Consider the following 26,224-nt stretch of genomic DNA (forward strand, 5'->3'; position numbering starts at 1 on the left):
GTACTATTTATTTTTTTTAATAGTACGTTTAGCGAACGTATCTTTTACATTGTGTAATTTTTGCGCGTAAGTATTTTATAAATTATATCTGATTGTATCTTGATTGTGAAACTGCGAAATTACATCTTGAAATGTGAAACATACGAAGGACAGGATCGCCTATCAAAAGGATAGGAAAAGGTCTCACGCCTATAGTCAATGTCGGATTATTACGTTCGGATACGAAAGCCATACTCCGTTATTAATGCGACCGATACTCATTCCATACTCATCTGTAGATACGATCTCTCCGCCCAACCAATCGGATAGCTAACGTCTAAACCCGTAATTATCATTAGCCCACCCATAGCGGGTGCGATGCTACAAGTCGACTAACGAAAGTTTCAATTTACCTTCTGTCGTATTCTATGCACTTGTTAACTTAAAATATGAACGTATATACACACGTATAAAATATGTTATAATATATTTTTAATTCAATTTTATATTATGAGGATATGATACACACATGTATATTTAATCGTTAAGACAGAAAATTTATATATATCTGCGATTTTTCTACTCAAATGTGTATATTCTCTAATTTTCATTACAAATAGTTTTTACACATTTACAGAGATGCGTGTCGAAACGATACGGTATGTCTACACAGAGAGAATTTTCTCTTAAAATTTACCCTGAAAATCATGGTAATCGTGGTACAATATGATATGGAAAGAATTTTATGAGAATTTCTCTGATTAATATTTATCACAATAAAATATAAAATATGTTTGATTAATTTGATCATGTATAGTTTAGTAAAATTAATCAAACATGTTTTATATTTTAGTGTGTAGATATTATTATTTTTATTGTGATAAATATTAATCAGATATTAAGGTAAATTCTAAGAGAAAATTCTCTCCGTGTACGGGATAGAATTAACAGATTGCATGTTCGATGAATCGATAAGGTTGTTTAAGATATTATAACCGAATCATCACGCCCGTGGCTGAAGCGTGCCTTTAAACTTTTTTTCCTGTTCATCGACGTCACCACGTATCGTTATCCAAGATACCTGAGAGAGATACTTGAGTCAATCAATCATTCGTTAGCTATACGCGATCGTCTCGTGCGGCCTATTAAGCTCGCGCTATTAATTAATTTCGTTTAATTAACGAGAAATAGAAGATGACTTGCGTATATACTTCGTGCAGGTCTCGTGTACTCGGTAGTTAACGGATTGCGGAGATGAAGTCGTTTATAGACGCCATTTAAAATTTCTTCCAAAGTACAATGTAATTGCGGTTGGCGCTAAACTTGCTATTAATTATCTCTTGTGGCGTTTCCTCGGTGATGACTGTCGTTTTCTTTTTGTTTCAGGCTATAGCGAAGAATCTGCAGCCACAGCAACGGTAAGTACCGGCATGACTTGTCATTCGGGCAGACCTCGTGTAAACATTATGGCCGATTGCCTCTCTCTTATTTCGCAAATATCTTGCACTTGCGTTTGTAGCACGGTGCAGAATTTCTCTCCTAGCAGACAGGGGATGATGCATGAACGTACTAAAACACATTTAGCGAGATCGACGGGGCGATGTCGCGCCGTGGTAACTTGATGCGCGAAAAGAAAGAAAAGAAGGAAAAAAAATAGTCTCACCCGTTCGTTGATAAATCGCGTCGTTCGTAAAAATTATAGCAATGATTATAGTGGTGCGCTCTCGAAGACGCGATACTTCTCACTTGGTCAGTTACATAAATCTACGGGATCACATTAGCTCGCCGTTAATAGCTTTTAAATCGACTCGTATCCCAATAAATTTCACGGGAGCTTTTTTTAATAACATCTCAGCGCGCGCGTACACGAACGAGGGTTGTTTATTTATGGGGAATCGTTCGTTCTCGAAGGCGAGGGCCCGTGCTCGTTTCCGTATGTCTACGCATGCTCGCACGCACGTATATATGCATGCACCTGGTACGTCTCTCAGGGTTTTGATATATCGAAAGGGATGGTGAAACTATTTAGGCCGACACCCCCGCCTAATCCGATCCGAGCCTTTTGCTTGGAGAAGATTCCTCGCCCTTCCCTCAATATATCATTCAGTCATACAGATCGCGCCCCTTCGAAAAGCATCTCCCTGTGTACGCCATCTCAGTCGATTAGATCTTCTTATCTTCTCTTGTCTACGCGAGCGAAGGAAGACGTCACGTGTATATTTTATGATTCAAGTAGCGCAACGATTTTACGACCGATCGATAAATCGAAAACACCATTCAGCACGCATTATAATCTTGACCATATTCATTGTTGCAGATTTACGACGACAATATTGCTGCAATCGTTTCCTGGTCTCAAGTATATCATCGACCTGACAAACACGTGTCGCTACTATGATAAAAAGGTAAGTGATAAAGCCAAAATTTAAATTATTATTGAATGTTTTTTTAAATGTGTTGTGTATCAAAACTATATGTTTATACACTTGAACAATTGTGGTATTTTTATATTGTCGATAATTAATCTATTGACAATTATGTCGCTTTTAAAATAAATATTCTCGGATTGTGCATAACACACGTAACATATAACGTAAGTAAATTGGTTTGAGATCGTTGGATGCGATTAAAAAAGGGCGACACGCAGGCAATATCGTCTGATGAAATAATACTGATATTGCCACACAAAGTTAATGCGAAAACATATTGCGTACCGTTCGAGTTTCAAGCCGTAATTCGCTATGTTTATGTACGTACTTCCTTACCTTTCAGTAACTCGAGACAAGAAACATCTTCTCTTCTCACTCTTTCGCAAGCTGTCACCTGCCGCATTCCTTGATCGAACAGATATACAAATTCTCCCTCTCTTTCTCGAACTTTACGGTTCGACTGTCCGCATTATCTCCATTTGTCTATCACATTTTTCTTTCCTCCTCCGCTTCACCTGCCCTTCTTTGCTCTCGCCCCGACTTATTAATATCGCATCGGGATCAGTTTCGATTTAAGAATGGTCAAGAGCGGCCCGACTAATTTGTAGCGAGAGTAGAGGAGCCGCGAGCTAATGAACTTATTATTAGATTTTTGGAATAATCGGCTGCCAGCGACTTTCGATCTGCTGGTCGGCGTGTCGAGCAAGCGAGAATATGTCCGCGGTGTTTTCTGGGTCAGAGCTGTCAGGGCCGAAGACCGATCAATTATATTAATAAGTCGTAGAGTCGGTTCGGTCGCTCCATCTTCTGCTTTTTGTTCCGGCTCTATACCGACGTTTGGACAGCTATTTGCCACGCGAAGAGAGTGAGGAATCTCACTAAGGAGATATATGTTTTAAAAACACTACACACAAACGCCGCGCCGTAAACATCAATAGCGCTGCGGGGCAACGATAATTAACAGAGAGATCTCTCGGTGTCGCCCACGCCTAATTAGAGCGCATTATACCTATATAATGAAGCGCTTAGCCGATCCCTTTAATTTTCCTGTTCGTGGTAGATGTGTCACAAGGGAAAACAAGATTATAGAGACAAAGGATCTTGCGTACCTCGATTTGTGAAGATTTTATCGGTAACCGATGTGGTTCTCTCTTAATTTTGTGTATATGATACACGCCGATTTTTACACTTTTTTATCTTTTTTAAGATATAGAATATACAAACTACATTAGATATATGATTAATTTTTTATACATAAAGATATCAAAGAATTTATAAATAGAATTTCCATCACGAGATATCGTAACGCACATACTATCAAAATTAATTTTTTTTTTTTAGATTATTTTAATTTAATTTTGCTTTTGAGATTAAGAACTAGAGATACTTTTGAACGTGTGAAAGAATTTCTTGTGCATTATTGACGGTGGGAGAAAAGAAAATAGCTTCGAGAGATAACCATTAAAAGCAATACTGCACGATCAGGATTGAGTTTCTAATATCTTGCTAAAAGCAAAGTCAAAAAGATTGATTATTATGACGTGATCTGTCATCAGAGTGGAGAAACGAGTGGTAACTGTTATCTGATATCGCTCATAACGAGTTAGAACTACATCGTCGTTATTCTTGTTAAGTGATATTTTTTTTAACTAAAAATATTTTTTTAACTATTAGAGATAATATAGTAAATGTCAGTGCATACGACACGTGCACACTAATTTTTATTATATCATTCGATTTCGATTATTTAGATGTTATTTATTTATTTTTTGCGATAACTTATTTTTTATTTTAATCTATTTTTCGTTTAGATTTATTAATAGTGTGAAATTTAAAAATACTGATTGGGATACATAATAGAGAAATTCATGAATATGTAACACTCGTTGCATTCTGGTGAATTCACTTGTGCCAAGGAATATTTTTCGAGATACGAATGACTGTGAATCTTACTTTCGTTCGTGTCGATTAGTGTCGTATATTTCTTTTCCGCCCTTGCAAGCTTCGTAACGATCGATTGTTACGGTTTACCGATGTTCGATTTACATCACACTCAGATGACGCGTTCGTATTCAGAGACATATGATTACTCACATTGTTTATAATTGACGGTTTTATATGTGATAATTAGTGATGCTAATGAGTGAATATTTAACATGACAATAGCTTGGCCGATTAAATTATAGTGCTCGTACTCAATTAATGCATCTGCGTTTCACGCGACGGCGAATATTCTGCTTTTGTTACATAATAATATGCATGCGATTGTTTATGTAGTTGACGTCTCTGTTTTAGGAATTTACAAATGCTGGTGTTAAATACGAGAAGATTGCTATACCAGGAAGAAAAGTGCCGCCTATGGATCTAATTAAAAAGTAAGTATAACTGTGTGTTATTTATAACATATGATATGAACGCAATTCTAATCACTACGGCATACTTGGTGTTACTTCATTCACCGAATGAAATATTTATATTAACTTAAAGGATATAATGATATTGTCAGTTGCACAAAATCATTGTATAGAATATATGTTTTTGAAATCATCGTAAATTTTGTAAATTTCTTGCGATAATTCAGTGTCAGAGACTTCCTTATATTATAACATATTTCAAGTTAGTAAAAATTCAAAGATATTTTTTCTACTACTAGAAATTATTGTTACACAATGGTTTTCGTCGAATTATGATGGGTTTGACAAGCAATTTAACCGATTTGCAGACAAGACTCTTCTAATACGGCTTAAATTAGTCTTTAACTTAATGTCAATTGTATTTTGCGTTTATTATTCTTCTCATAGCGATCGGCGATTGATCAACGCAAGATTCGTATAGCGTAAGTGACGGCCGATTACTCATTCTGTCTGCAAATCACATGTTACTTTAATAAGAAAGCTCAGCGTGTACCATTTTTTTTATTTCTGAACATTTGAGAAATCAAGAGCGAGTATTACATCAGAAATTTATCGCTCACCATTTTTTTCTCTTTCTCTCTTTTCCTCGGTATTTTTGTCCGCTAATTTAGGTCGTAAAATGCCCGCTATATAGCGAATCATATTACACTGTCCCCGGAATACCTTAGTTCATATTGCATCGAGTAATGAATTTAGTTATGATCCACCTTGCACGATGAGACTGATATCGCGACAATTTTTGTTCTGTTTGGCTAATCATTGCCAGGGAACGATGATTCAATTTCTGCGTTTAATAATATTGCTGCGTATACGCGGTTTCTCAAACGAGAATCATTTTTAGGCATGCATATTTGCATTTTTAAAAATTTATATCACCTGCGATATAAGAAAATATATAGAAATATTAGCATCCTTTCCATAACCCTTTTTATTATTAAAAATGGGTTTGGATTATAACTTTTAATAATACATGTTTATGATAATAGATTTACATCTCAAAGTTTTTTATGTAATATTTAGACTTATAACAAGATATTATACATTTTTAAAATATTTATTTTTTATTTAAAAGATTATTTAAAAGGGGAGCAAAGAGGAGTTATATTTTTTATTTTATAAAACTATCTTTTTATCTTCAGCAAAAAAAATTCATATAAATATAACTATTGACAGAATATTAATATATATATATATTTTTTTTTTTTATATATCAATAATCTTTTTCTTTAACTTAATTGAGCACATAAGATTTTCTGATATAAACAGAGAAGACACAAATAGTTACTAAAATCCTTATCTAATGATCATCGAGGTAATCGGAAGAGGTTTAATAAAAAATTCTTGAAATTCCTAAGATATTCAAGATAACATCCAATACTTCGCTCGTGCAGGATGAGGATGCATGTTAATCTTTGCACGGCGCGCCATCGCACGCGTGTGGCTTTTCTCCAAACGATACATGCAAAACAGTCTGATGAGGCCGGTCAGTCGACTAATTAACTGCAGTAAACGTCCAATGATTTACCGAATATTGTGCACTGTACTCTTCCGTCTCCTTATTTCTCTCTCTTCTCTTTCTTTCTCTCTTTCTCTTTCCGTTGTCACGTGCATGCGAAAAATATCTCTAAGTACTATATAATCGGTTAATGTGTAAGAACTGCATTATACGATCAGGAAAGAGCAATGCTCGAGTACTGCAATTAACGGCGATTTCTTATGAGGTATAAAAACTATTTATTATTACGGTAATGAAGATATTAATTATCGTGTCTCTCAAGTGTTTTGCAGTCGCGGAGAAATATAAAGACATTTCACGGTGATATTCGACGCGATTATTTCTCGCGGCGAAAGCGCTACTAAAAACATTCTCGTAAGTGCATCGCGCGAAAAACGTGACACGCGTTCACGCTCTTAACAACGTCGCGTCGCATTAAATACTATTTATTTGTTCGACCAAAGACGGGAGACGGGTAATAAATACATACGAGATATTTTCTCAATAAAATAAAAAAAAAGAGAGAAACGCAACGTTGAATGGTCCATCCGCGGGTCAAAGCACGACCTTTCGCGATCATCCGGCATCTCGCTCTCCTTTCTCGGTCGTCGATCAGCCCGCACAAAGGACGCGGCCCGATTTGTATAATTCGAGGATAAAACGGTGATTCGCATCAACGGTTAATAGCCGGCAGGTATGCGAATAGCCTATCGCCTGTCTGGTCCCGGCATACTGCTCTTTTGTTGATCTCTTTGAGCGAGTCCTGATGGCTTTGTGGCTCGGCTGTTGCGCGACGTGTAATTAACTGCATCCTTGATAGGATCGAATCGGTTACCGGTGCTGCCGCGGTCAAACTGAGAGAAAAAGAGAGATGGAGAGGGTACGGAGTTGGTGAAAACTAGGCACCACTTAATATCCTAGATATCCTTGAACTCTGACGAAAGCGCGACAAGCGAGCTAAACTAAACCAACAATCGCAGATGAGGAAGCTCGAGGCTTTCTGCCGAGTCGATCCTTCGGAGGTCGAATTTATCAGACGGTTAACGTTGACTTAATGCCGGACGGAATTTCTTCGTTTTTCGCGCGCGCCCGGAAGATCAAAGTTGTTGATCCTTTGCCTCAAGGATATCCTCGCGAGAACGTGTCTACGAAGCGCCGCAAGTATATGCCAAAAATATCTTTACGGGCGCCGATGCTCGCTGCCGTTCGAAAATGGTATTCGGAAGGTAAACGACGTTTCCTTATTTCGCAGTGCTGTGAATTTAGGATTGACGATTAAAGGAGAAATCGTGGGGGAAAAAAAACCGAACCGACACGTGATCACGTTCACTCGCGACGGAATCTTAAATTCGACGCGGTTAATTGCCCATCTCGAGTGACCGGCTAACTGCATTCATGGCAACAAATGTATTTATTTAATAATTGATTTGCAAAATGAATGATTGAAAAATGAATAAAAATAGATAACGTAAAGACACTTATTTAATAATTATATACGTATCTTTATTTTTTATAAATTAATTTTATATCATTGCATATTCTTCAATATTGAGTTTTATTTCATATAATTTCGTATAATTATTAAATTATGATGTGTATTCATGAATATAATAGAATAGATATATAGTTCTTATTAAAAATTACATAATATAATTTTATAATTATATAAGTGATATGTATAAATAGAATATGTTAAAGTTATTATTTTTACAAAATTAATAGCCACCTTCAGCAACACGCGTGTTTGATAGCGTTTGTTCCGTGAACGTGAGCTAGTTACTAACGATAATCACGTTGATAGCGGCTTGTTAGTCGCATGCGCGGCGGATTAAGCAATTTCACATGAAACACGATGTTAATTGAAACATAAGCGCATGCAATGCAAACCTGATGCGAGGACTGCCGAGCTGCAGCAGCTCTGGCTCGGGTTCCTTATACTCATGGTGCATAAGACAGTGCACAGGCCGATTTATGTTGCATCCGACTATATTCATCAACGTTGTCAACTCTCCACCTCCGCGCTGTCATTCTCTTGGCGATTCTAGTCTCTCTCTATGCTTCGTCAGTTTCTCATACCTGTACTTTGTCACGCATGCTGACGAGATAGATCGAAACTTCACTATTTCTTCCGCTTCTTTTTTCTATTTGTCGCACTTTTTGATACAAATAAGGCTCCATTTAATATTTATTAAATGCACCATAAGACTCCAATTGAGAAGCATAAGTTTCTCCAAAATTTAACTTATCCTAAAATTCATGTTCTCAACAAATTGAAAATAAAACGAGATGGTTACACGATGTTACTACAATATAATATTTGATAAAAAATATAAAAGTTATAAAAATATAGTATGATAATATAAAGTTAAGTATTTGATTGAAAAATTCAGATTTATATCTATTAAACTTTTAAATAAAAGCTGTTTAACAAAGTATTAATTATAATTTTGTATATTTTAATTTAATTTAAAAAAATTATATATGTATACTTTATATTAAAAAAAATTATACACACTTTAAAATAAAAATCAAAGAAATACTTATAAAATAGTAATATATTAAAATCACTAGCGGATTCTGACGTCGACAATGGGGGGTTTTAACCCCAACCCCCCCCCCTTCCCAAGATTCGCCAGTGATTAAAACGCTTATATTGATTTGATTATATGCGATCGAAGAATTTACTCAAACCATACGCGCGCGTAATTCTCTATGAGCTTAAAACGAATACATGCGAAAGTGCAAGAAACGTGGGTGTACGACAGACGTCTTTATTTGCAAGGACATCGAACATAAGTTTCCACATGTTCTCTGTCTTGTATTGCAGGATGCTGCGTATATATTCTGCGAGCGTGAAAAGATGTTCTTTCGCGATACTCGAGGGAATACATGAGAGACCACTTGACTTGAAAAAACTAAATTTTTTGTTTAGTTTGATGAGGAAATATTATTATCACATATGGAAAATATATCTAGTTTCTCTATAATTTTTCCAATAAATTATTAAATGGCATTTGATTATCGGTCGAGAATGATATAGCTGATAATTTTTAAATACTACACAGAGAGAATTTTCTCTTCGAATTCACCCTGAAAATCATGGTGATCGTGGGACAAATGATATGAAAAGAATTTTATGAGAATTTCTCTGATTAATATTTATCACAATAAAAATAATATCTATCACAATATAAAATACAAAATATGTTTGATTAATTTTACTAAACTGCATAGTAGATATTATTATTTTTATTGTGATAAATATTAATCAGAGAAATTCTCATAAAATTCTTTCCATACCATTTGTCCCACGATTACCATGACTTCCAGGGTAAAGTCTAAGAGAAAATTCTCTCAGTATATTATATATCTTGCGCGTATCTTCCAAATTAACAACTTGAGCGGGATGAAAACATAATTAAAAAGTATCTTTAGACTTTCTGCAAGTTTTCAACACAGGAAATCTATATCCCGCCAAAAGGGAAAGGTAATCTCCGAAGATCGCGCGAACATAAATGCCGACGACGTTTCTCTGAAAGATCGTCGATTGGTTCCTTTAGCGCCCGGGGCGAACCCATCTCAAATATTCTGACGTGAGGCGTCTCGGGGCCGGTGCCCTGACGAAGAGCGCGGAGATCACGGGAGAGGCATGTTTTGGCAAGTGATTGTGGGTGGTAAAACGTACGCGCGCGCTTCTTCTTCTCTCCCATCCGTTGTATAATGCGTTCAAGCGCGTGCACGTTGCTTCATATTTCCGGTGCCGTTAATTCGGCTCGCGGCGACCCGACGAGGCACCACGACGCTACAAGTCGTCCTCGAGGAGCAAGAGAGATTTCTCTGCTCTCTCTTCTGTCTCTCTTCTTTGTTCTCTCCGCACCTTGGCAAGCGTCTCGCGTCGAGACGGCTAAAGAAACGTGCGTACGCGCGTCTCACGCTCGGGACCACCCGGGCGATCGCTTCATTACGTAAATTCGCCACCACTCGCGTCCTCTCCGCGTCTTCGCGTGCACGCGCCTCCTCGTCGTTCTCCTCGTCGTTCTCCTCGTGCGATATGAGGTAATGGTGCAAAGGCGATTTCGCATGAAATGCCGAGTAAACTTTTTCGTCTGAGGATTCAACGAATCGATTAACCATTCTCGATCAGAGCCGATGATACACGTATAGAAAGGATAGTTAGGCATGCGATAATGTTAATTTTCTCCTCGACGAAGATTCCTCAAATATGGTCATTATGCTATTTAATATTCAGTATTATTGGACATTTATCAATCTTTCACTCTAAAAATGACGAAATAATTCATCTTGATAGTATTTTATTTTAAAAGAAATTTTATTTTCCATTTAATTTTGCATTTATAAATATTTATTAGAAACATATTTAAAAAACACAACACCAAATTTGTATAAAGCTACATTCAAGTTCGATTTTTTACGACTTTTTATGTCATACTATATGTACGCGATCGATTTTTAATTCCGTGCCAAAATATATTTACGATTGTAAATTTTATGATAACTCTCTTCGATAAATTTCTACAATTATTATCTGAATATATTCACTTCGGAATGGAGATATATGGTTGCATATTGTTTGTGAAATTGAATGCATTTAAATATATGCTTTATATGATGACAAATTGCGTACTTGGAAGAGATGGAATGACCGTGAAAACAGACGTGTACAGAGTGTTGCTATAACCGTGCGTCTTCCGTACGCGACTCTGATTGAGAAACAGTCAGTCAGAGTGTTTGCGCAGTACTTCTACGATATCTTCGGGGTTCCGGGATCTGTGCTGGGAGTATAGCCATACAAACATCGGATAACCGTTCATCTATCTACCTACGACCGCGCGGTCCATGCATTAAACATTCTCAAACACGAATCTCACGTTCAGCGATCGGCCACCTTCTTCGCTGGTCCATTTGTACTTGTGTAAAAACACAATTCGCGGTCGTGAATTTCGACGAACGCGAAACAAGATGCTCATTTTATTGTAATCGTGTGTTGTTCTTCTTTTCAAGGATTTTTTTCTACTTTTTGCGTATGTTGCAATACCTGAATAATAATTACGCGCTCGTTCATGATAATATTTACAAATAAATGGAATATGCTATGTGTAAAGTGTAAAAATGCAAAGAAGTCTGGACATACTTGTGTAAATCCGTTGATTGCATTTCGTTGCTACTTCAATGCTTTTACATCTGTCAAGGAAATAAGATTTGTACATTAGTGAGTTTACAGTTGAATATCGTTAAATATTGAATGTCTGATAATAATTTCTAGATAGTTTAATAAAATTTATAAATAATCGCATTTATATAAATAGATTTATTTGCACCGAAGATTTTCTTCGTCTTCTCGTCTAAATGTAGGGCAACGCGAAAGAAAGATTGATGCAAAGCGTAGACATAAGTAAAAATCGGAGAAAACGAATTTATGAGCGGAAGAAAGGGCAGCCAAAACTGCGCTTGGAAGCGGTAGAAAACCTAGCTCTAGGTCAGCTCTAACCGTGAGATGACCACATACTTCACTTCCAAGAAACATGATCAGAAACATTCTCAGAATACCGGATTTTAATTTAAATTCAAAATATTGGTTTCTCTTGTTTGATCGAGACGTACTAAATTTGTGGACAGTTTTGCATATCGCAAACAGAATAAGATGCGTTAAATCGCTTACTCTTAAACATTTCCCGCAAGGTGTAATTCTAGTCATTCTGGGCGCGTATTGCTTTTTGTATTCCGTTGGATATTGTGTCGTTCTTGTGCGTCTCACTTTATACGTTCCGGGAGCAACAGTCGCTTCGGGAATATAAGATTGCTGTCCCGCGCTTCTCAATCGTTCTAACGTTTCTCTTGCGAATTCTAAAAAAAATGCAACGATATTGAACAAATGACTCGAACCTTTGAATGTGATATGCATAGATCGTAATGCAATCCACGCAACTTACCTCCCATATCTTCTTCGCCGTCAAAATCGTCGACGTCTGACACGGCGTCGACTGAATAAAAAGATTTGATTATTAAATTATTAAATAATCTTATATAGCATGTTTATATTAAATAGTTTCAAGCGAGTTTGCAGCAGCTTTGTCAAAAGAATAAAAATAAGCATAGGAGTAGCTTTTATGCATTAAAATATTCCATAAGAGCTTTATACAAATTACTGTAATAAATGTAACGACTTGTGTCGCCGAAAAGACTTGTTCTTAGGCTGGTATTATAGTTCTAGCGACAGTTTTAGTGAACTTCAGCGCAACATATATAATAAAAAAAAAAGGTCTAAAAATTATGAGTTAGAGAGAAATAATTTTATATCCATTAGTCTTATTTTAGACTAATATCTCATCAGATTTTATCTACTAATTATATTTCGCATTACGTATCTTACGTTGTTATATTTATACGATGAATCTTTTACTGTACTATTCGTCTGATTATACGCGAGTTTTGTGCTTACAATCGATTCGTCGTGGAACAATGGCCACTCCAGCTGTGAGATCTGTTGTACGTGTACTTCTCATAGGCATTCGTGGAATAGCACGTGAAATATCTCGTCGTATACTTCTCCATGATGGAGGCGGCGTGTATTCTGGCGCAATATCTCCCTCATATCGTGTCGACGTACGCCACTCTTCTGGAGTTGATCTGAAGTTTATAAAATTTCCCCCATATATCCTCAATAAGTTGAAGTAATTTTTCGCTTTTTCTTTTTGATAGTAAAAACATTGATAATTTAGGTTATATACGTTTCCAAGTCGGAAAATGCAGTATGATACTCTTCTGTAACAGGATTACTCTGATTGCAGGTACACATAGTTATTTATTTTTCGTGATTTTCAACAAACGCGTATTCTATAATTTTGAAAATTTTGCCGAAAAGATTTTTTTACACAATTTAAAGAATTACATTGATTATAGGTTCACATGATAGCGTCTGTCGATCAGTGACTATCGACTGCCTTTCTCATCATTCTTCACGATATAGAACAATGTATGTGTGTGTATGCATATACATTTTTATAAATCATTAAGTTTGAGTAAAAAAAATTGCATTTTGATGTTATTAATATATATAGAATAAAATAAAAAGAGCAGAAGATTTATACTTCTTATATTTCGTGATTCTACAGAAAAGTGAGAAAAATAAATTAAAAATATATTGCTTGGCTAAATAAGCTGAATAAAAAAATCAAAAGATTTCACGCGAAGATATGCGCAAGTTAAATAAAACTTCTCGTTTATCTATAATTTATCGTTCTTGATGTGAGGTATGAATCACTCGAGGAATAAAGCTATTTGACGCTGTTGACTAATTTTCGACTCGATTGAACATCTATGATAATTCTCTCTTTTACATGTTGATCATGTCTTATACATTGGCCAGACGAAATCTGCTAGGATAAAAAAAAAATAAAAAATCGTTCGCATAACGGATTACGAATGTTTGATATGTCTCCGCGGATGAGATAATCAAGGCGTGTCTGCATGTTAAAGTAACTTATAAGCGCCATGGTGTATTTATTTATCATCATTTCGTTGGACAGCAATTGTAACTTGATATCTATTTCGATTTTTAAATAGCGACGCGCTTCTTCCGGGCGACGATGGAAGTTTTTAGATAGTGCGTCGTGTTACGCAATCACGCCGTCCTCACGGCATGAACACAACCCGATCGTGATCTCACGGTAAAGTTACGTACACGCACGCACGCACGCAAACGAGCACGTAGTACGGTGGGCGCGTGCGAAGGACCACACACCGTGCGATATTCAAATGAACACCGCTTACGACCGACAATCGCGCTACCATAAATGTCATTTCGCGGTTTCACGCGGACGCTTCACTTTATTCCAGTCGAATGTCTCTCCGACGCGTCCGTCACGCGTGATTTTCATAGCTTATGTGAAACGGGCCGGAGTTATCGGCAACATATCTCGATGTAGGCTCTGTAGTTAATTAGCGACGAAATTGCTTACAATTAGACACGAGAAGATTGTAAGACCCGGTTTCCATATTAACACCTTAGTTACGAACATCATGTGATTTTCAACAGTAGGGGCAAATAATTCCTATGAAAACGTCGCATATATCTACATAATGTTATTTATAAATTTGAAATTATACAAAATATATATTATAATCGCACGACGCATATAATAAAATTAAATTTAAAAATTGATATATTTGTCAAAAAACTAAATTGAACGATGACTTAATAATTTACATGTTAATAAGTTTAAAATATTAAAACTGTTCTATTATAATATCGCTTTTCATATATCATCGTTTACATTAAATACATTTTTATATCATCGTTTACATTAATTACATTGAATAATAAAAATTGTCCGTGACGTTCTGAATCAATTTTTTTAATCATTAAAGATTAGAGAACACACATGACGAATTAAAAACGCGCAAAATTATATAACGTATAATGAGACGAAACTGTACTGAGTTGAAGTATTTGCTAGTGACCGAATTAATCAATTTGTGGTTGGTCACACACAGCATCGGAACGAGATAAATGATATTTCGCGACATTGAATAAAAAGATAAACATGCGATATGTGTATGTGCGTGCGTGCATACGCGGTGAAACCTATGCATTCATAGTATAGATAACGCAGTAAAATATTCCTGAAGTAGAGTTTGTCACTGATGGATGACTGGTTTTATAAATATTGATGGCCATTCATCTCACATAGCGGGTCAGAGCTTTTGATTTTGATTTTCCGAGGAGGACGGTATAGAAAATATGGTCATCGTACTAATGACGCTGATGATGATGATGATCATGATCATCATGATCATCATCATCATGCTGGAGCTGGTTCCCGATATTGGGTTCTTTTATTGAGGGGAATTTCTATCGAGTGGAGTGCGAAACACCGTGTACAACGACACCTCCGCGTTCGCCTCGAATCTGTAATTCAAATCCGAAAGTCAAATTAATTTAACACTCGTCATTTTTCACGTTTCGGAGGCGCCGCGCCGCGGAGCCCCGGCAGCTATCTTTCAATATTTCATCTTGGAGAAGGCCGTGCCCACTCCGCCTTCATCCCCTGTGATAGATGCATTTCTCCGTGATTGTGCTGTCACGTTTTTGAAACGAGGAAGACGCGCCACGAATATTTCAAATATTATAAATGCGCGACCGTGCGAGCGAATGACAGTCGACGTTATGCGTTATTCTGCTACCGATATGTATATACGGGAGATTTATTTTATTTCTTGCACTGACCTTGCAGACGATGCGCTGTAAATTACGAGGCGTGAATGTAAGCTTGTCGTACCACGCGTGTATTAATCATGATGCACTGTTGTGACAATAAATTTTTCAAGACGGGTAAGATATGATACAGTTCACGATCTTATTATTAGTGGAATGCATTTACACTATCCCTCCCTCTTTTTTCAACAAATGAGATGCTCCCTTTCAAGAGTCATTATGAGTTAGCAGACATCGCAGGTTATAAATATTTCTCACCTCGTAACCCATCGATATTGAACGGTGGTCGGCAAGTCGTGAATGAGTTAGAGCTTATAATCGCGTTAGTTTAATCGGTGCTATAGGGAGTCCGTTTCGGAGTTGAAAGGGACCAAAGGCACTAAAACGGTCCTATTAAGCCTCTATAGACCGCTACAATTGGGCCACCCAATCCCCGTACAATGATGAACGTAGTAACTTTTCGGAGAACTAACTAAGTCTATCATAGTCGCGGTCGGAGATTGAAACGATTTTATGCTTGTCACCACTATTCTCATTTCTTTGGAAACTAAATGTTAGCACATTTATCAAACTTACCCCCGAAGAAGAGTATTCTATGCATTATATATATAACAATCTCTCAGATTATTAATTAATTTTTAGGATTATTAGATTTTAAACAAAAAATATTTGAGCAATTAATTATACTCTCTCCTCACATAATAATATATTTACTTATCACATATGGCTAAAATATCTAAAAAAAATAATAAAATTGTTATATGTGTGCATTATATAAAATATTATATATGCATTATATAAAATTATATAAAAATATTATATAATGTTAAATTTGTTTATATATAATATTTGATAAATTAATATTACATATTGACATCAACCTTTATTACAACGTGATGCAACGTTCGGCGTGTCGGAAATATTTTCGGAATTTTCTTAAGAACGCAAGAAAGATATGTGAATAGCTTTCTGTATATAATTTATCGAACAGTCGAAATAGGCTTAATTCGTTAATAAGTTTTTCCCTTAGTCTTCTGCCTCTTGTTCTCGTGGACGATGCTGAAAGAGAGGCAACGTGATACATGACTGCACCCCCGTAAACTATTATATAAGCGCCACCCTATCTCCCTGAATCTGCGAAGTTTCGAAGATCTCTTTCTCCTGTCTCTCCATTTCTCCTTGCCTTTTATCCCATAGATCACAAAGAAACCGCTCCAGTAAGTTCACGGTAAAGTTTATAGGAGACAAGAGGGGAAATGTGTTGCCCGTTGAAAAATCGCCGCCGCTGCGGCTATTATTAATCCACGTCGGGGACGCGTGTTTTCATGACATAATTCGGAATCGATTTAACTTCTTAGCGCCCTTACGTGACGCGTAAAGGACTTGTACTGCTGCTCGCCCGTAACTCAGGACGTGCAACGTCCCGGCTCTTAAGTCTCATTACCATACCCCTTCGTTTGCCGCTCGGCTTCTGCATACCTATTACATACACCTATTACACTGCCGGTTTGTTCGACCGGTTACCAGTACCTGAATATTTATTTAGCCGATTACTTTTTTCATCAGCTCCATGGAAATTCGATCGCCGTCGCGCTGGCTGCTTCGTAAAATTATAGATAGCAAATAAAGGAAGAATAAGAGATTGCTGTCTTCTCAAAGGCGGCGTTGTTATTATGCATGCTTGTAACATTATATATCAGATATATTTAAGATGTTAATTATATTGTTTAGTCAAGATAAAAATAATTATTCCCCCGTGTAAAAAAATTAGAAAATAAGAATGTTGATGCTTGTTAGTTATAACAAGCTATTTTACAAACTGATTATTATTACAAAAACATATGTAAAACATTACACACACATATACCAATGATACACATTTATTATTTTAATTTTTTTTATAGGAAAGTTTCTTTAGCTGGCTCCGGTTGGCTACGTAACATTTTAAATATAAATTTAAATTGATTGTTGAAAAGTAAATTCTTTTTGAAAAGTAAAATTATAAAAAGATAAAGATATACAGTTGCTTTGCTAAAAGTAAAAATTTTTGCTCTCTTTCCTTGCAGATTCTTTAAAGTGATGGACGATTTCATGGCAACATGCGGTGAAGGTGAGTTTGCATTACATCAAAAATATTACATTCGCCGATTTATTATAAATTATATACAAGTTTCTTTGTAACAAAATTTCTTGATTCTCGGCGATTGGAGTAACTTTCTTATACATCTGACAGAATCTTAAACAAGTATATAATATTTTATACACAATATATATATATAATTGTATTGCTGACAATGAAAGTTGCAAAACTCATGTCTGATCGGCGCCAACTAAAATGCACCAAGTTCAACAACACACTCGAAAATAGTTTTTAAGAAACGTTGTATTAACAATCCTCGAAAAAAATACGAAACACGGATATTTACTCGTGTTTCGGCGAGGAAAAATTGATAGGAATCGTCGTAGGTATATCCTCGTTTGGACGAAACTGCTGATCACGACTGTACAAGCGTATCCCTTCCTAATTTACTCCCTCGATTACGGTTCGACCGTGTTGTATGTTGCGAGAACGAATGTAGAATAGCCGGTGGTTGTTTTACTCGCGCGGTTGCACGATATTCGCCCGGCTTCTGTGCCTCGGATGAGAGAAACGATTCGACAAGGACGACGACAACGGCGACGATCCCAACGAATCCGATCAGAATTCGAGGACGCCCACGCATGAAATACACATACTGGGGCGTTGTTAATTATCTGCCGCCGTTTATCAACCAGTAGAGAAGAAAGTTCCCCTGAGGGTTTCTCTTTTTCTTCTCCTACTCTCGTTTCTCTTCACATCCGCAACGTCCCTTTCTTCCTTTTTTTTCTCTCTCTCTTGCGTATCTGTCTCTGTTCCTCCATTTTTTCTCATGCCAAACGACCAGTCATATCTATGAGGTTGTATCGGAATTCATTGTACAATTTAAGACTCGAGGTTTGATTCTCTTAGTTTATGTTCAAATATGTGTGTGTGTCTGTGTACTTTGTATCTTAAATCTATGTATCTAAGAGAGATCTAGGATCATTTTTTGACTTTTCACGTTCTCCTATAACAGTTTTAATTTTTAATAGGTAATATGTTTGAAATTTAAAAATGTGTTTTTAATATAATATTTTTAGACACAAAATCTAAAATTTGAAATTTTTAGAATTTTCAAGATTCTCTGAGAACTTTGTAAAATATTAAATAAACGTAATTGTCCCAGATTCTCGTCGACGAAATTGCATGAACGCGTTTCGTTGCGTTATCGCGGTTTACAGAGCTATCAGATTTGTACGTGGGAAACTCACGAATCGACTAACTTGAGCTGGGAGGTGGAGCGATCCATCGAAGAACGAGTCGAGACGCATTCCAAGGCAAAAGGAGCCGCTTCGTTGCCTACCACTTAGCATTTATCAATACCGTATATCCAATGTCCAATGTTAAGACGCCGATTGATCACGTAAAAATGACTCGCGTATACAAATCACTCTTATCTCCTTGGTAATTTGTTAAATTTCTGATGCATATAAAAATTAAAATTGCATGTCAGACTTGTAAAAATGAAAATTGCGCGTGTCCCAATATTTCTTACTTCTTTTAATGTTTTTAAAGATTTAAATTATATCGAGTTATAATATATATTACAAAAATTATTTCTCCATAAAGATATTCAATTATTTATGAAATCTCTGAAATTTAAATTGTTACACACTCTTGGAAAAAAAATCAAACAGTTATATTTTCGCGATTCCGGATTAATATTTACTTTCGTTCTCAAACAAGTCACAAAATCCTTGGTCCGTTTCGCGCTCCGTATACGATGCGCATCGCGACCGAACTTGGTGCGTTCGATTGATTTAAGACGGCAGTAATCGGCGTCCCAAAAAGACTCGCAGTAACATGGTCCGGCGATATTTTCATGTTTATGTACGCCGGACGTTAACGTCGTTCCCTGGTTTCAGCAGCTCTTACATATATCTCCGACGAGCTTTTACTTCGCTCTCGCACTACTAGGAGCTCTCTCCCCGTGTTCTTGACACGAGGCGACCAGGATCTCGCATCCACCAAGGGCTATTTGAGCCGACGTGGCGTACCTTACTCGCGTGTATATCATATTGCCACATTTACCGCGTCGCTTCGGGTTGTACTTCGCGACTACTCCAGTAGCCTGAAAACCAATCTTCACGCTGTACTCAGAGTGGCACGTGCAATTCCGGATGCGTGGTCTTGCCTTTTATTTTTTCGTCGGCGATATCTCGAGGATAGGGACAGAAAACAATATTTGCATGCGATTGCTCACCCTCACCCTCATCAGCATACACGAGTTTGATCTATAATCGACTCCCTATTTTCTATCGTTTCGTGTTGTTTTAAACGTGACGGACTAAGGATCATGATAGTAAACTTTTACTCAAAGAATTGTTAAGCGAAACATGCCATTTTTTTTGTATGTGACCTCTCATAAAAGTATAAGATGAAATAAGGTATTATCTGAAATCTTTCTCGTAATATAATCATATTTAGATTTTATCTTTCCTTGAAAATTTCCTTATTCGTACATTTTCTGAAGTTTTATTTAAATTATTAATTAAAAACCTTACAATTTTTTAAATAAGAAACAACACTCGTAAATCTTCATAATTTTAACACAATGAACGCGAAACAATATTATATAACGACAAATTTAACAAACGAAGTTTCTTGGACTTTTCGGATATTTAAAGATCTCGTAAATTTTCGATATTAATTATTTTTCGTAAATTTTTTGTAAATTTGTAGACGAGCATATTCTATCTTTATATTATAACATAGAGATTTGAAAAAAAAAACTGTGTATGTACCTCTGCGAATGACTGTAACAGAAGTAGAATGATCGTAGAAAGCAGATATACCGAATTAATCGCAGACTTATATTTAATTAATGATATTGCTGAGTGTACAAGGCTGATTTTCGATTGATGAACATTATTATCGTTGTGCTTCGGCTCCCGTTGAGCAACGTTTGATTTCAACTGTTGAGCGGCAGGGTGCCTTGAAAGATCATCGTAATATCTCTCTGGTTGTTGTGTTTTAATACTAATGTATGGACATGTATGTACATACATACACATGTCATGAGTCAAGTGCGAATTCGTGAGTTTCACGTTCTCAAATGTCGAAGATTTTCGATAAGCAAAATTCCGCTTGTAAAATTTCTTAATCCTTTTATTTTGTTTAATATCAGTATACGAGTCTTACAATAAAATATAATTTTTTGATAGAGAAATATTTATTTATATTTATTTACATTAAAAAAATGATTTATTATATAAATTCAAAACCGATATTATATGTTATGTGATTTACCTAAATTAGATATAAAACACTATTAATAATTATGTGTATGTCTTTTATACAAATATAAGGAGGAAATATATTCGACAATTGAGAAATGATATGTATTAATGCATATCAAAATAGTTGTATGTCTACGACAATTTGTATATCTGAAGATTGGTTTATTTGTTGGTACAAAGGCCACTGCACCACGGGGGTGCCGGCTCTAGATTCACATTAGATGTCGACGTGTTCTGAGATTCTCGACCGCTAAGAGATGTAAGTTTCTGGCGTACGCAAACCTGAGATGACCTCGTGATAGATACAGACGTGGAACGAGTTTATTTTATTTTATATACATATATACATAATCATGTAAGATATCGAATTACATCTGTGATATATATATTATCTAGAATCTAGATTGTTATTATATACGCACGATATATCTTCAATTCATTAAAATCTAATGAGCATTAATGTATGCCAAAACGATTAAAAAAATATGCAGATTTAAAGAAACTTTTAGAGTACAATTATATATATCTATATAAACTCTCTTTTCAAATTCTTTAAATTATTCAATAGCAATTAAACAAAAAAAATGATAACATTTTTTCTCTCGATTTTTTTCAGAGATTAAAAAATTTTGCTCACAAAATAAATTTATAAAAATCTTTCTATAATCTTTTCAATGTTTTTCGTGAGTTCTGTGATTTATGTTCTATTTATGTTAAGCATTCGCAATCTCTATTATTTTTCACATCATTATTTTCTCATATATGATAATCCGAGGACTCTCTTACGAAGAAACAGCTTTTACGCACGAGTCTAGTAACAAGTTGCTCATTCGCATACTTTTATCTTAATACTTTTTTCTCGGATGCTAAACGTTAGATCGAAGATAACGCTCAGTCAACAGTTTTATTAGACTGTTTATCATGATTTTTTCACGGAAAATCTTATCGCTTCGTCATTTCGAGTCTCCATATGTTTGTATTATTGTCCTTTGACCGTGTCTGTCTGAGAAAGAGAGGGACATAACTCGCGCTGTGTATATCGTCGTAAGAGATACACCGATGTATTCTTCGTTCGGTCAAGCGGCTTGCAGAGGTCAAACGGTGTATCGCATGACCCGCGATGGGCCACTTAATTCACACTGAGAGCCGTAAGGAGGTACAAAGTGCCTCTAAAGTACTTGGTACTTATCCTCCGACTTGCTCGCGCGAAAGCAAGAAGACGCCAAAGTTAAGGGAGAAGAGCGGTCGTAGAGGGAACCCAAGAGGAAGAGATAGGCGGCGGTAGACGCGTTCTTCGATCGTTATGCGCTGGTCAACTACTCTTATTAAAATTGCAGTTCTTACGAAAATGCTGCCGCGATCGATCGGCTGGCTGTAGCCGGGGAGTCACGAATCGTCGTGAATTCGTCGCAGTTTTCGCCGGTAATTTGCGATAATATTATAATCAGCCCCTTGCTGGGCTCGAAGAGGTGCCGACCCCACGCCCTAGGCCGAATTGATGACCCGTGGAATCGTATGTCTTGCCGCGCATAGCGGTGCATCCTTATTGCACGCCTTTTTCGCAAGCGAATATCTCCTTCGCGATATTTCTGCGCGTCCTTTTCGGCATCGTCCGATGTCTCGAAAGTACTTTCGAGATACTGATCGCGTGTCCTGCCGACCCCGAACTCTCATCTGCGTCGCCGCATAATTACTTTATCGAGATTGTTACCCCATTACTTACGAAACGTGTGCACAATGTTCGGATGCTTGAACTTATAAACCTGCGATTCTTTTCTTTTTCATAATATTAAAGTGTAATTAAAACGTCATTTATAATGATACTATTGCTTAAAAGCTGATATCGCTGTTTATGCCATAGATTAGAATTTCGAAAATGGTATAAATTTTTTGTTACAGGTGAGCTTATAGGAGTTCATTGTACACACGGTGTGAATCGTACCGGTTACTTAATTTGTAGGTCAGTATTATGTAACTTTATATCGCGTACTTTTAATCTATCAAATTATTAATTAGAAATTAGATCGAAAAGACTCTGATATATAAATATAAAACACGGTATAAAAAAAGGCTGGTCTTAAAAAATCAGACATAAATATTAGATGCAATAAAATTATTTTTAAATTCCTCTATACTTATTTTGAACATTTCGATCCTTCCTTTGGACCATCCTCAGCAGAACAGGAGCGAACGTCCTGATCTTCCCTGCTTTCTTTGATGCCTTCCTTATGCTGAGGATGGTCCAAAGAAAGGACCATTTAAGAATAAACAAGGGAGAAACATTCAAAATAAGTATAGCAGAATTTAAAAATAATTTTATTGCACTTGATATCTGTGCCAGTCTTTTTTATATACTATGTTTTATTAATTATAGTATTTTTTCTTCTATATTTATGATATTAAAATATATCTCGAAGCGTTCATTATTCGAAGTATTTGTCGTACACTTGTTTAAGTTGTATTTTACTATCAGAATATCTGGATACTCATTTGAAGTTGGAATCTTGTGTAGTTAATATTATATCAGGATAATTGATATTTGATATTTATTATTTAAATATCGGATATATTGGAATATTCTCAGAAAAACTATTGTTGAAATGCGTATGGTGTATCATTTTTTATAGATATCTCATTCAACAACTGAGCTGGGTAATTCAAGATTCTTTAAAAGGTATGTTTTTTATTTGAAAAATTCTCATATGTTTTGTTATATTAAATATTCTTGCCATATTGTTTTATTATTATTGGATTTCATGGTTAAAGTAATTATAATTTTAATAGATCTTTCAACCATATAATAATTATTTTTAAATGTTGAACATTATGTTAATATGTATTTAAAAGGTACGTTATTTGAAAAATTATATTATGTATATCATATTACATTTAATTATTATATTATTCTATTATTATTGGATTTCGAGGATAAAGTCATTATAATTTTAATTAACTGCTTAATTATATATTTAAATAATTATTAAATATCAAAAATTATCAATGAAAAAATTTTATAAATTATTTATTTATGAATTATGAACAAATATTGTGTATTATGTATGTATGTTTGCCTGTGACATGTGAAAGAAAATAGTATCTAGTAGGCCATGATTTCACATACGTAAATTGGTCTTTCTTTTGCAAGTTATGTAAATAATCATAATTAATTTATGCTGCTTATTTAAATCAAATTTTTATAACTTGCGAACTTATAATCTCTTATTATCTCTCTGTGTAATAATTTTTCTTGTTTATTACTACAAGCTTCTCATTCAGAAGTATGCTAATTAAAGATACAATGAACATTAAGATAGGTTAGTGACGATGACAATCAATAATTTATATTTCGCATATAAGAATATGCAAATGTCGATCTGTTTGATAAGCTTATCGTCCAAACGAAAATTCTCTCTGTCTGTATTTAGCTTTTGGGGACGCACGCGGATATCCCATCGAACGCGACATTTATCTCACCGCGTTGAAAGAGGCTCAATGCGGTGAGAGAATCGATACGAGCAAAGTCGTTTTGAGTCTCACGAGCACGGTCCCTACCGCACTTCCTACCAAGAGGAATTCGAAGGCACGCTCGGCAGGTCGATCGATGGGACCGGGGTACGCGATGTCGCGTCGAGGGTTCGCGAACGGTGGTCCATTTTCACATCAGAGATTCGCGGGTCCGCCGCCGCCGGGATTCGGACCGATGCCTCCTCCTCCTCCGCTCGGTATGCCCCCTATTCCGCCGCCCATGGGCCCACCTGGGCTTTACGGACCCAGGTTCAGATACGGACCGCCGCCGATACGTCCGGCGATGCCGCCGACGCCACCCGGGCCCGGTTTCCCTGGGCATCCTGGTTTTCCGCCGCGTATGCCAGGTCTGCCTAGGATGGCTGGTCCTGCGCGATTACCGCCGAAGATGCCGCCGCCGCCGCCACCACCGCCGCCACCTCCGCCTTCTAGAACGGCGGTGGCCAAGCAGCTCCATAATCAGAAGAAAAAGCAGCAAATTCGAAACGGTATCATGGAGCGTGCGGTAAACATTCGCCTAAGGCGAAACGGACTGGCCAGCAGAATCATGCCTAAAGTACATAAGGAGCAAGACTTCGCCGTGGATACGTTCGAGGAAAATTTCCTTACGACTTCGACCGCCACGCAATCACGACGGCAAACGAAGGGACGATTCAATCAAACCAAGTGACCATGTTTTCGTTAGGAATACGATGATGATACTTAAACGTACGATTTCCGTGTAATATTAACGACAGATTGGCGAGTGTCCGAGGAAATGTAGAAATACTGCATTTGTGACACTTACAAGGCGATCGTACATTGCAGTTTGTGCGATGATGTGTGGGTCGATTATTTTTTTTATTTGGATGATAAAATTCGTACAGATTCGAATTGTGTGTGTGAACTGTAATGTGCTACATTTATTCGATATCAATAACACATACCTCTTACTAACATTTTTTTCTTTACTTCGTATTTTATATAGGTCATTGATGAAAAAAAAAAAAGAGAGATTTTGTCGAACTTCATGATACTAACTTTATTTTATGATTTATACACATATATACATATATATTTATTACGCTTGCGCGTTTAGAAATGTATGTATGTACTATATATGTATATTGCAAGTTTTTAGTAAAATCAACGTTTCCAAAAAGGCGTCTTTGCAGATTGGTGTGTTATAAAAAGCCGGTCTCTATAAAAATAAATTACTGCATAAGTAAATAATACATATGCACAAACGGTGTCATTAATCCTTTAATATATGAATTTACGCGTATATCGGGACACATTCAAAAAAATGTAACATAAAAAAATGCAACATGTGCGTCAAATTCATATGTTAATGAATTCATTAAATAAGTAAGTTAATAACACCGTGCATCATTTAATTTTTATTTTAATAATTGATTAGATTAGGTGCATACTCAATTCTTTTAAAATTAATTAGAATTATGTGTTAAAAACATTCAGTATCATGAGTTTGCAACAGAAATTCACTAGGAATATTTATGTAATCTTGTTTATACGCGATTTTTGTTCAATGGGGAAGTGAAATATTATGTATGGAAAAAAGAAACTATTTATAATGACTCACTTTAAAGTTTCTATACTATCCATACATTAAGTATCATTAACATAATTTTTTATGATCCGACGTTATTAAGAAACTTTAATTTAAATGTTTAATTTTTGCTTAATATGTTTAATATTTTGGTTATTATGCGAATTGTAAATCCGCTAGCAAACATCATTATTTAAGTCAATAAGTCTAAAGATCAAAACATGGAAATAGAACGGAGAT

At 36.0% G+C, this 26,224-nt stretch overlaps 2 protein-coding genes across 2 annotated transcripts in view; one reads left to right on the forward strand and one right to left on the reverse strand.

Annotated features, from left to right (window-relative positions):
* The window catches only part of LOC145944324 (uncharacterized), a 42,416-nt gene extending 17,108 nt beyond the window's left edge, over window positions 1-25,308 (forward strand). Inside the window, exons 3-9 of the mRNA XM_083052591.1 lie at window positions 1,366-1,397; window positions 2,297-2,384; window positions 4,704-4,783; window positions 17,619-17,662; window positions 22,810-22,870; window positions 23,538-23,584; window positions 24,336-25,308. Of these exons, the coding sequence (XP_082908717.1) occupies window positions 1,366-1,397; window positions 2,297-2,384; window positions 4,704-4,783; window positions 17,619-17,662; window positions 22,810-22,870; window positions 23,538-23,584; window positions 24,336-25,105 (1,122 nt within the window). The 3' untranslated portion in view covers window positions 25,106-25,308. The remainder of the gene's footprint in view (window positions 1-1,365; window positions 1,398-2,296; window positions 2,385-4,703; window positions 4,784-17,618; window positions 17,663-22,809; window positions 22,871-23,537; window positions 23,585-24,335) is intronic.
* Window positions 11,600-13,134, reverse strand: LOC145944335 (uncharacterized). The gene is made up of 4 exons (XM_083052602.1): window positions 13,067-13,134; window positions 12,778-12,965; window positions 12,269-12,319; window positions 11,600-12,182 (listed from the first exon to the last, which is right to left on the reverse strand). Exons 1-4 carry the CDS (start codon window positions 13,132-13,134, stop codon window positions 11,647-11,649), a joined length of 843 nt encoding a protein of 280 aa, XP_082908728.1. The 3' UTR covers window positions 11,600-11,646.
* Window positions 25,309-26,224: the final 916 nt, after the last annotated feature.

This window comes from Prenolepis imparis, unplaced genomic scaffold, assembly GCF_030444845.1.
Source record: "Prenolepis imparis isolate NDT839.2.m4 unplaced genomic scaffold, iyPreImpa1.0 SCAF_1, whole genome shotgun sequence".
NCBI lineage: Eukaryota > Metazoa > Arthropoda > Insecta > Hymenoptera > Formicidae > Prenolepis > Prenolepis imparis.